The sequence below is a fragment of the Nyctereutes procyonoides genome, unplaced genomic scaffold, assembly GCF_905146905.1.
Source record: "Nyctereutes procyonoides isolate TBG_1078 unplaced genomic scaffold, NYPRO_anot_genome, whole genome shotgun sequence".
NCBI classification, from domain to species: domain Eukaryota; kingdom Metazoa; phylum Chordata; class Mammalia; order Carnivora; family Canidae; genus Nyctereutes; species Nyctereutes procyonoides.
The window spans coordinates 53,167,407-53,179,626 of NW_026575133.1; the positions used below are offsets into that span (position 1 = coordinate 53,167,407).

Genomic DNA, 12,220 nt, shown 5'->3' on the forward strand with positions numbered 1-12,220 from the left:
TATAGTCACTGAAAATTATAATCTGCTGGAAGAAAAATATGTTGAATGAGAGTAAGCATATTAAAGACTCCAAAGGAAAGATTAGCAAACCTAGAGAAGTAGCAATAGAAATTATTCCCCATGAAAGAGTAGAAACGACTGAATAAAAATAAGCAATTGGTGAGCCTAGGACAACTTTAGGTGGCATAATATGCATGTAATTAGAGTCCCCAAAGAGAGGAGAGATCAGAAAAAACAGAAAAAGATACTTAAATGGCTGAAAATTTTCCAATTTGATAAAATCATAAACTCACAGATCCTAAAGTTCAAATTCCCAGTGCAAGAAATATGAAATTGTACACAAAGACACATCATTGCTTAGAATCCATGATCAATCAACAAATACGAGAGGCAACAGAACTCTCGTTAGAAACTGCTAGCTAAAGGACAGTGCAGCAGCATTTACTTGGAGCAAAAAAAGCAAAACAATAACAGCAACAAAACTTGTTAATCCAGTGGGGGATCCCTGGGTGGCGCAGCAGTTTAGCGCCTGCCTTTGGCCCAGGGCGCGATCCTGGAGACCCGGGATCGAATCCCACGTCGGGCTCCTGGTGCCTAGAGCCTGCTTCTCCCTCTGCCTATGTCTCTGCCTCTCTCTCTCTCTCTCTCTCTCTCTCTCTGTGTGTGTGTGTGACTACCATAAATAAATAAAAATTTAAAAAAAAATCCAATGAAAACCATCTTTCAAAACAAAGGTGAAGGACAGGCTTTTTCCAACATCTGGAAGCTGAGAGGATTCATTGCCTTAGCAGGTTAGCATTAGAAGAAATGTTAGAGGAAGTCCTTTGGTCAAAAAAAAAAAAAAAATTCCCAATTCAATCCAAAAAAGGAATGAAGAGCACTAAGGATGCTCACTCATCCTCAGTGGGCAGATTGTAACAGACTTTTAAAAAATTATTATTAATCTCTATAAAAGATTATTAAAACAAGAATAATAATAGCATGTGTTTTGGTTTATAGCATATGTCAGTAAGATCTACAACAGAAGTAACATGGTGTAGAGTCTGGGAGGGGTTTTTAGGGTGTACATAAAGTGGTGGGAGTTAAACATGTATGCTGTAAACCCTAAACACGACAAAACAACAAAAATATGTGGGATGCACTGAAGCAGGCTTGGAAATAATTGAAGTCTGTATTTCAACATAAGAGACGTCTCAAAGTAATTATTTCAACTTCCACTTTAAGAAACTAATAGAAGAAAGCAAATTAAAGCCAAAATAAACAGAAGGAATTAATAAAGACAAATGCAGAAATCAATGAACTGAAAAAATCATCGAAATAAAAAGATAATGCTTTAGAAAAATAATATGGGTAAACTTCTGATCACACTATTCAGGGGAAATACTCAAATTACCAATATAAGGAAAAAAAGGTGGTTTGACCACATACTCTAACAGGTTTTAGAAGGATAATACAGATAAAAGGATAATAAGTATTATGAAAAACTTAATGCCAATCAATTCAACAACATAAACTAGACACGTTCTTTGAAACATACAAACAGCCACACCTCATGCTAGAAGAAATAAATTACTTCATTAGCCCTATATCAACTGAAGAAATTTAAGTTGTAGTTGAAACCTTCCCACAAAGAAAACTGCATATCCAGATGATTTTGCTAATAAATTCTACCATATACTTAAGGAAGACCTAAATTTATGTATATTCTTTCAGACAATTTGAGGAGGTAGGAGTAATTCCCAGCTCGTTAATGTCAGCATTAATTTAATATCATAATCAGACATCATAAGAAAACTAGAGCTCAATATCCTCATGAACATCATAATATATAAAAAAGTACTACATCATGACCAAGTGAGATTTAACCCAGAGATGCCAGTTGGTTTGATATTTGAAAAAAAAATCTATAATTTACATTATTAACAAACTAAGAAAAACCATGTGGTCACTTCTGATAAGAAGTCTGAGCAAACTGGTGATTAAAGAAGATTTCTTCAAACTGACAACTTCTATTTATGAAAAGCCAACAGCTACTATCATACTGGTAATTAGGTGGGAAAGAAAAGTTTTGACATCTGCATTTATATTGCCGTTCCCCTGAATAATATTGAAATGTTAGGTTGTGCTTATTAATGGAATGTCCTATTTACTGTAGAGTTAGGACATGTGATTTTAAGTAAACCGAAGAGGAACTTGTTAGTGGATCATTATGGCTACTTCCATTTAATATTTCATTTGTTAGACTGTAGTTAGTAAACATAGTTTCGTTAAAGATTGGTAAAAATTATAAAATCTTTTTATATTCAATATCTTTGTTTTGCTTTGACCTTTTTTCTTAATCTTTTATTGGTTCCCCATCCCTATGCTTCCTGCAGTTCCACCTACAAAAATAAATCCTTATTTTCTTTTGGGCACATTACATGTCCACTGAATTTAAGGATGTCTAATTTCTATTCTTGTTTTTCTTTGTTTAGGAAAACATAGAACCTCTTCAGGAATCGTTTGCAGTTCTGAGTCCTCTTAGTAAGCCTTCAATCTCTGAGACTCTTTCAGGTAGTAACTTTTATTTATCTTAAAATCAGACAAGTGTCATTTTCAGTATTTATATCTATGAAACTAAATCTAAATTTCTTTTTAAAATTTTATTATAACAATGCATGTTTGGTTTTTAAAAACCATGTAGTATAGAAAAGCTTATAAGAAGTCTCTTGGGGTACCTCGGTGGCTCAGTCCATTAAGTGTCTGACTCTTGATTTCGGCTCAGGTTGTGATCTCAGGGTCGTGAGATCCAAGCTCAGCAAGGAGTCAGAGCCTGCTTGAGATTCTCTCCCTCTCCTGCCCCTCCCCCTGCTTGTGTGTTCTCTCTCTCTCAAATAAATAAGTGAGTCATAAAAGAAGAAGAAGAAGAAGAAGAAGAAGAAGAAGAAGAAGAAGAAGAGGAGGAGGCGGAGGAGGAGGAGGAGGAGGAGGAAGGAAGAGAAGAAGAAGAAGAAGAAGAAGAAGAAGAAGAAGAAGAAGAAGAAGAATTTTTTTCTACATCCAGGTCCCACACTTTGTAATCACCTGCAGTTAACTTCTGTAGGCAGTAGCCCCATTTTTCAGGTCTTTGCAGGCAGTGGATTTGCCCTCCCAACTCTTGTCAACAGTAAATTCCTTGTGACAATTGGGAAAACTGAACGATGTGGATCATAAGGGTCATTTTTCAATTTCCAGAAGTGTTCACCAACATTAAGTTGACCTTTTGGGCCCATGTACCTTTTGAGGTCCCTGGCTTGTTTATGGTCATGAAAAGGTAAGCCAGGACTTGGGTGGCAGACATCATGGGGACCATTATTCTTGTCTCTCCCCTGACGGAAATCTGTTAATGGCTTCTCATTAGCTGGAAGAGACAAACCAGGTTCACGGGAACAGAATCCAAGACATGGAGTGTGAAGTTAGAGCTAAACCTAGAAGTGTAGTCTGTCATGATCCAAAGCCCATGCTCTTTTACACATTATACTACCTTTCATTTATACCATTAAAAGGGATCAAATGAAAAAGTACCTGAATTTTGTAAGTTAAAAAAATTACTTTCATGATCATTTTAATGCCCTTTTTTTTTGCAATTTCATTGTACAAAATGTAGCTTGGAATAAAGTGACATCAGTGAGAATATGGTATTTACTGTAATGTGATTTAATCTGTTGTCTTAGGGTAATATGGTATGCTTTCTCCATGGGAAGTGGTAAAAGTTTCTGGGTTTTCAGTAAACTTTAAGTTTTAAAACATGTATCTGAATCTCAAAATTTATTCTTAGTAATTATGTTTAGATACTATCTTCTGCTAAAAGCAGAGGTGAGTATCCAAAGCAGTATCCAGTGTATTTGAAAAATGATGGCTCTTACAACTTTTTGTTGGCTATCCTAATTTTGCTTGTGTCTTCCTCATCAGGCACTGATAGCTTTAGCTCTTCAGAAAACCATGAGAAAATAGCCTCCTGTAAAGTTGATGGAATCACACGGGCCTCTAACAGAAGAAATGTAAGTGTTTGTATTTGGCACAATGTATTTGTTTTTAAATCTTACTAGAGGGATCCCTGGGTGGCGCAGCGGTTTGGCGCCTGCCTTTGGCCCAGGGCGTGATCCTGGAGACCTGGGATCGAATCCCACGTCAGGCTCCCGGTGCATGGAGCCTGCTTCTCCCTCTGCCTATGTCTCTGCCTCTCTCTCTCTCTCCCTGTGTGACTATCATAAATAAATAAAAATTTAAAAAAAAAAAATAAATCTTACTAGAGATTTCTTCTGTCTTTATGATCACATCATTTTGAATAAAATCTTGATTTAATTAGTGTCACTGAGAGCTAATAGCCTATAACCAATGGTAATGTTCTTTTTCTGATTTGATTTTAATTCTGTTAGAAAAAAATACAATAAAACAAGATGCTTTCAGAGTTTGTGTTAATGTAGAAGGTAATCCATTTGGCACATTTGTTTGGGATCTATATGGTTTTATGAATTTTTACTGAAGTACACAGTGGAGAAGAGTAGTGTGTAATTACAAGAGCCAGAAAATGGCATAATTATAACTTTTTTTTTACAAAAACATTGCATTTTTTTTTTTAACACTGGGTTTTAATTCTTTTCAGTAGGAGCATAACTTTCATTGGGTGTGTGTCTTTTCCTATTCCATTAAAAAAAAATTGGATTTTTGTCTAAATTCGTAAATATATACCATTATAGGGCTTTTAGCTGACATTGTTGGATGATAAATCCAGGATTCACATTTAGATAATCTAAGTGCATATCCCCCCTGCCATAACTCAATAGCAGTTAGCTACTAAGTTGTAGATGCTTAGTAAATATTTCATAAATGAATAAATCAACTGATTTTAAACTTTTTTTCTCCCTTAAAATAATGGACAGAGTGCATATGCTTCTGGTTCTAAGTTTAATAAGATCAGAAATTAGTAATTAGTGAGCACCTCCATTTGAATTTAAGATGGTTAAAATACTTCTAATAGAATTGGTCAATTAGAACTGGGATAGAAAACGTAGAAGCAGCGTGGGGAGGAAAATATGAGAAACACATGTCAAAACGCACTTGCTTGTGTTTTATGGTATCCCTCCTCTAAATTTGCTTTATAGCAATTGATCACTTTTGCGGAAGAGAATGTTTGCAACTTACTTAATACAGAAGCTCAGCCTTGCAAAGAAAAGAAAATGAATAGGAGGAAATCTCAGGAAAGGAAGCTCACAAGAAGAGTACTTCCTAAAAAGAATCAGGTAAGTGTGTGTATAAAGATATAGTAAGAGTGGAAGTCGTACATTTCTTTGTTGTAGGATTAGGAAAGCAAGGAAACAGAATTCTTCCAGTTAACGTTGAACCAAGAGTATTAAAATCATCATTATCATCATTAAATAGAAAGGGTCCGAGGCAGTTATATACTCAGCTGTAATTACCCGAGGATCATTTTTGTGTTGTCTTCATTGTGTCATGTACATTCAGCACAGTAGAACACGAGCACCCCGATGTTAAATTGATTCTTACCTTTGAATCTAATCTAACCTCACCCTATGAGAGGAATCTTTTTTTTTTTTTTCTATGAGAGGAATCTTGTAATTTCTTAGAGATGAGTGTGCCATCTGCTGCTTGTTTGACTTAGCTTCTGCCAATGGCTGGATCTCTTCCTGTATTTAAAGAAGAATGTAGAAACGGGCTCTTCATCTTCCTCAACACTTCAGGGCCTGTGCTGGCTCAGGTGACTTCACTGTGTCTTTGTGGATAGCTGATCCAGCAACTTGACCCGGTGGACCCTTTCCACTTCAGTGATCCACACACCTTCCTCTGCCATACCCCACAGCTTGTTGGTACCTAAGACCTTTCCACTTTTAGTAGTACACACTTCTGTGTCCCATTCTCTGACCCCAGCTGCCTCTCTGTCCAGCCTTCTCACTCCCTTACTCACATGCGTCATCTGGCCCCTCTGCGTACCCTCCAGCATTCAGATATCCTGTCATTTCCTCCGTTTCCTTGTTCACCCTAAATTGCATGAGCAGTTTCACCAACTCTTGTCAGTAACCTCAGTCCTCTATCCCTTTCATTCCACTTCAACTCTGGATTAATCCACCACTGTCCCCTCTCCCATCTAACATTGCTCCTGGAGAGGCTCACAAAGGTGCTCCTGCTGCAGAGTCATAGTTTCAGATATTGTCTGAAGTCAGCTTTCATTTTCCCCCTCTTCACTCTAATCTTTTTCCCAAGGTGTTGAGTTAACTAGTGACTAAACTGCAGTGCAACCTTTGAGTTCTTGTGCTTGGTTGCCACCTCCACAGAATTTGGCATAATTGAGAAAATCCCTTTACAGTCTCTGTTAAAGGTTTATTTTTTTTTTCCACCCACCCTTAGTTTGTACTACCCAGAGTTCTACTCTCTGCCTTTCTAAATCGTGTATTTTCTGGGTAATGTCATAGGTGGCATGGTTGATGCCTCCCAAATCTTTCTAATGTATAAACATAATTAGTGGCCTACTATATTTCTCTTCTTAAACCATCCTGCAAGCACCTCAGATATCAGCTTTTCCAAAACTAAACTCAATTTTACCCCAATATCCTGGCCACCAAAACAGTAAACTTCCATCCTGTTCCATGAAACAAAAACTGGTTTAAACATGGCCCAAACATCTGCAGTCAGCAAAGCCAGAAAAAAGCTGGAAGTTTTCCTGGTTTAATCCCTCTTTTAGATCCCAATCTTTTGAAAGATCCCCTTGCTGAAAAAAACACATATGTTCAGAAATATGCATGTACCTCTATTACTGTATCAGAAATTGGTTTTCTTTATACTCTTTAAAAAACACTGCTACAAAGAATGTACACATACTTTTTGACATAAAATCAATAGCCAGAAAGTTCAGGGAGCATTGAGCATTAAGGTTTGTTTCAACCCCTCCCAGGACCCCATGGAATTAAAATAATAGATATAATAAAGAGACTAGACTCAGAATAGCACTGAGAAGAGGAAGGAAGTAAGGAGGGATATTAAGCAACAGATGACAGCCTTCAGTGAATCTCTGGAAGACAAGGTGGATGAGGGCACATTAACAGATGCAAGAGGTGGATTTACAGCCCAGAATGTTCTTAGAGGGAGCCAGAGAGGCATTGGGAGCCAGCTTGCACGTGGCAATCCCAGGAGACTTTGGGCCCAGTATTGGGAGATCCAGTGGATGGTGAGAGTGAGGAGTGGTAGTAGGTAACAGAGTAAACGAAGTTCTGTATTTGAGACTGTTTGCACCAGTTGGCACTCCACCCCTGTCCCTCCATGTTCTCCCATCTCAGAACAGATGTTATCATGAAAGTGAAAGCCCATAGTCCCATTCTGGCATTTGGAAAGTCCCATAGTCCTGACAGCCTGTTCTTGCCCTAAAGCACAGCCTACCCACTGATACTCCTCATTCTGCCCTGCCTCACCCTGCACAGAGTTGCCAATAGAATTTCCATGCAGGAAAAAGACTGAGATGGAACGCAGAGGAAGCTCAGACCAATTTATCCAGTCTTTCCTTATGTAAAACCAGATAATTGAGTAGGAACAAGAGATGAAAGATCAATATTTAAAAGTTGAAAAACTTACCCCAGAAAGAGATGCTATTCTGGGAATGGATGGAAACTTTATTGAAAAAAATCTAATCTACTCAGATTTAAGAAAATATTATCTGCATGAAAGAAGAGGATCCTATGAAATAGGAGCAGAGGAAAAAATAGTCATATATATGTAAAATCTAGTAATTGGACTAGACAGTAAAGTTAAGGAAAGTCTCCTAGGAGGTAGAGCAAAAGAGAAATAGACTAGTAATAAGAGATGTAAAAACTAAATCTAGGAGACTATGTAGGTATCTCAGAAAGAAGAAGATAGAATGAGAGAAATTGTCAAAAGAAGGGATTTCCCACAACAAAGGAGTCTTCGGGTTAGAAGGACCTACTGAATGCCTAATAAAATTTAAAAAAAAAAAGGCCAAGTCTTCAGCCTGTCGGTATGAAACTGAGCAATAAGGATGACAAGAAAAGTGGACTTTTCCTCCCTGGAAACAAGAATCTGAATAGTAAGTATCCAGTTTAACAGTAGTCGAAATGCTGAAAGATGATTGAACAGGATCTTTAAAGTTTTGAACGAAACTTGATTTCAGCCCAATACTTTGTACCCAGTCAAATTCAATTAAGTGTAGAAGAAAAAACAAAGACATTTAGACACTCAAGGACTTTGAAAGTTTTTCTTTGGATTATTACTGGAGGAGATACTCTAGGAAACTGAGGAAGTAAGCTTAAGGATTCAGAACACACTGGATCTAATGATATGGGAGAGCAGTATGAGGGAAATCTCTGAACATGGTTGTTCAGCCAACCTAGAAGAGCAACCAGGCCAAATTTGAGCAAGAAGAAAGGGTGCTCCAGGGAGAAGGTGTTTGGAGAGAAAAACAAAAAGACCAATGATTGAGAAAGGAGAAGGTGTATCATATAAGAAGAAAAAAAAAGGTAGTTACATACATATACCATTTCAAATAAAAGCCTGTGTATAAAAGTTTTGGAGTAAATATGAAGCAAACATTAATGTGATTACAAGCAAGTGTAAGGGAAAGTATGTTTTACAGTGCTAGGAATCATCTACAGGGGGCACCAGAGGAAAGGAATATGAGCTTTGTCCTTGGCAGAGCAATGAAAAAAATTTTACACAGTCATGATGTGAATGCTATTTGTTTTCAACTAAGAGCAAAGCTTTAAGAACTGGATTGTGTAAGACGATCTAAGTGTAGCTGCTAGCAGAAGGTGAAAAGTGGATAGAGAAGATGTGAGGATGTTAGTTAGCATTCACTGTAAGGGAGTTAACAGTGCAGGTTCTATTGCCAGACAACCTAGATTCTAAATTCTGGCTTGACCACTTCCTACCAGTGGAATGGCAGGCAAGATTCTTGATTTCTCCATTGTTTTTAAAATAAAGGGAATAGTGGTACTTAAATTTAAAAGCCTATTGTGTGCATTAAACAAGTTAATATATGTAATGTGCTGGTGCCTGGCCATAGTAGGCACTGTGGCTGTCATTAGGATTATCTTACAGATTAGGGGTTCAGGGTATATTTTGAATATTGATGAAAAGAAACATTTACCTTTTGACCCAGCAATCTTGTTTCTGGGAATCTGTCTCAGATCCATATGCCACAAAAAGGCATATGAGCAAAGATATTTTTTTGCAGTACCCTTTGTAATGCAAAAAACACAAAAACTAAATACCTATCAGTATGAGACTGGTTGAATAAACTATGGTGTGTTGCCAAGTATTTTATAGCTGTAGAAAAAATAGTGAAGAGAATTTCCAATGATAGAATGATGTCAGGATGTCTTTACTGTTGAGTGAAAAAAAACAAGGTGTAAAAATAACATAGAGTAGGCTTCTTGGTACTGAATTGTGATCCCACTCCCACACTGCCCCCAAAATATTTCTTTTTTTTTTTTTAATTTTTATTTATTTATGATAGTCACACACAGAGAGAGAGAGAGAGAGAGAGAGAGGCAGAGACATAGGCAGAGGGAGAAGCAGGCTCCATGCACCGGGAGCCCGATGTGGGATTCGATCCCGGGTCTCCAGGATCGCACTCTGGGCCAAAGGCAGGCACCAAACTGCTGCGCCGCCCAGGGATCCCCCCCCCCCCAAAATATTTCTTTGTTGAAACCCTGACCTCAGGCACTTAGTGGCTCAGTGGTTGAGCATCTGCCTTTGGCCTGATCCTGGGGTTCTGGGATTGAGTCCCGCATCAGGCTTCCAGCAGGGAGCCTGCTTCTCTCTCTGTGTCTCTGCCTTTCTCTCTCTGTCTCTCATGAGTAAATAAATCTTTAAAAAAAAAAAAAAAAGGGAAGAAACTCTAAGTTAACATGAGACCATTGGGATGGTCTCTATTCCAATGTGACATGTGTCCTTATAAGAGGAAGTTTGGATACAAAAGGAGACCCTAAGTGTGCACACAGCCAGGGAGAAGACCAGCTAAAGAGGCAGCAGGAAGGGGATCCCTCGGTAGCTCAGTGGTTTAGCGCCTGCCTTGGACCCAGAGCGTAATCCTGGAGTTCTGGGATCAAGTCCCACATCAGGCTCCCTGCATGGAGCCTGCTTTTCCCTCTGCCTTTGTCTCTGCCTCTCTCTCTCTGTGTGTGTCTCTCATGAATGAATAAATAAAATCTTAAAAAAAAAAAGAAGCAGCAGGAAGTTGCCATCTGCATACGGAGGAAGAAGACCTCCTCCGAGACCAACTCTGCAAGCACCTTGATCTCGGACCTCCAGTCCCCAAAACTGTGAGGAAATAGACTAAGATTGTTGAAACCACCTAGTCTGAGGTATTTTGTGATGGCAGCTAATATGACAATCGAATGTACTATGTTTTATCTAAGAAAGTAGGGAACTTTAAACATATATTTGTATGAACAGGTGTATATATTGATATACACATATAAAATCTTTTCATAAAAGTGAGAGAATAAGCCAAAGGCCAAAACCAATTATCTCTAGGGAGAGGAGACAGAGGAGGGAATAGGAAAGACTCAAAGCCAGACTTTCCTGAGCATGTTTTGGACTTTTGACTTTGAACTGTGTCAGTATGGCACAGGATACAGTAAATCAGAATTATGAGAAAGAGAACAGTCCTTAAAAATTGGAAATAAAGGGGATCCCTGGGTGGCTCAGTGGTTTAGGGCCTGCATTTGGCCCAGGGGGTGATCCTGGAGTCCTGGGATTGAGTCCCACATCGGGCTCCCTACATAGAGCCTGCTTCTCCCTCTGTGCCCCTCCCTCTCCCGCTCTCTCTCTCTCTCTCTTTAATGAATAAATAAATAAAATCTTTTTTAAAAAAAATTGGAAATAAAAGGAAGCCAAATCATCTGGGTGTCAAGTTATTGGCTTAACCTCACAAAGAATAATTTCAAACCTAGAACTTAGAGGGTCCTTTCAGAAAGCATCCTCAGGACAAGAGTGACTACAAAGGAAGTGAGCTTAATCAAACAAAAGGAAGGACTCCTACTGAGAGGGGAGTGTAATGTAGAATAAAGAAATTCAGAGTTCTTTTCTTGCTTTTTTTTTTTTTTAAACTTACTAGGAATCCAGACCTGACCATTAGATAAAAAATAAGAATTAAAAATCAAATTCAGAACCTTGTTAGGCCAAATTTGAATTGGAAACATCAGTACAGGCTCAGGTCAGGTTTTATTCCTTTAGGAAGATATCCTAGCTCTTTCAAGGCTTAGAAGCAGTGAGCACCCCTGGGACCCAGATTGACATCTTCAACTAAAAGTGATGAGGATTCCGTAGTGAAATGGCTGCTTGTGGGTTTATGAACAGCACACATAGGGAACGAGCCTGGGTCAGTACCAGTGTGCAGTGAAGGAATAAGCTTTAAGAAACCCCTGCGGCCATGGGGAAGGACCGCAAACCATCTCGAAGGGGCTCCACTGACCAAAGGTGGGTGTGATTATCAGAAATAACAGTTGTGGTGGATTGAAACACAGACTTCAAATGTGAAAAAACACTTCAAGTTCATAATAGTTAAAAAATCTTAAAGGTCACCTTAGAAGCTTTCTAGGACACCAACTCATTTTTGTGAAAACTAGAAAATAAGGGAGTTCTATTTTCAAGTAAACACATAGTTGATGAGGGGAAGCTATTTATAGGAAAATTTCTACTAAGTCAAAAAGACACATTCATGAAAGTTGCTGATCATGGGGTAGAAGGCTGATGGGGGAGGCAGAGTGGATGGATCGGACTGAGCACTTGAGCCTACAAAGGTCACAGGGAAGAGAACACAGTCCTTCCAATGCAGTGAGGAAGGGTACACGCACCCACAAAATGCTCTTTTCAAAAAAAAAAAAAAAAAAAAGCTGAATCTAATCAAGCCTAGATCTAACAACTAGTGTTAGGAAGCGTAGGGGAGAGAGGAAAATAAAGACATCTTGATTGCAGCCAACCAAATCCAGAGTTTGACTAATTTTCTGAGGCCGGTGCCTCAGTTTACTCCTCAAATAAATGGCAAGGGAAGAAAGATAACCATAGATTCAAAGATCTGTCAACCAAATGGAATGTGTGACGACCTTATAGGGATCCTGGTTTGAACAGCTATAAAAAGACACGGGCCAAATGGAGAAATTTAGTCTCTGAGGAAATAACTAGGGTAAATTTCTCTTTTTGTTCTTTGTGTCTAAGCTGTATATTTTGAGGT

At 38.4% G+C, this 12,220-nt stretch overlaps 1 protein-coding gene across 5 annotated transcripts in view; it reads left to right on the plus strand.

Annotated features, from left to right (window-relative positions):
- The window catches only part of CDCA2 (cell division cycle associated 2), a 52,589-nt gene that overhangs the window by 28,773 nt on the left and 11,596 nt on the right, over positions 1-12,220 (plus strand). For all 5 annotated transcript variants that reach the window (XM_055300445.1, XM_055300444.1, XM_055300443.1 and 2 more), the window contains exons 11-13: positions 2,475-2,553; positions 3,931-4,019; positions 5,124-5,261. In XM_055300445.1, coding sequence (XP_055156420.1) covers positions 2,475-2,553; positions 3,931-4,019; positions 5,124-5,261 — 306 coding nt within the window. The remainder of the gene's footprint in view (positions 1-2,474; positions 2,554-3,930; positions 4,020-5,123; positions 5,262-12,220) is intronic.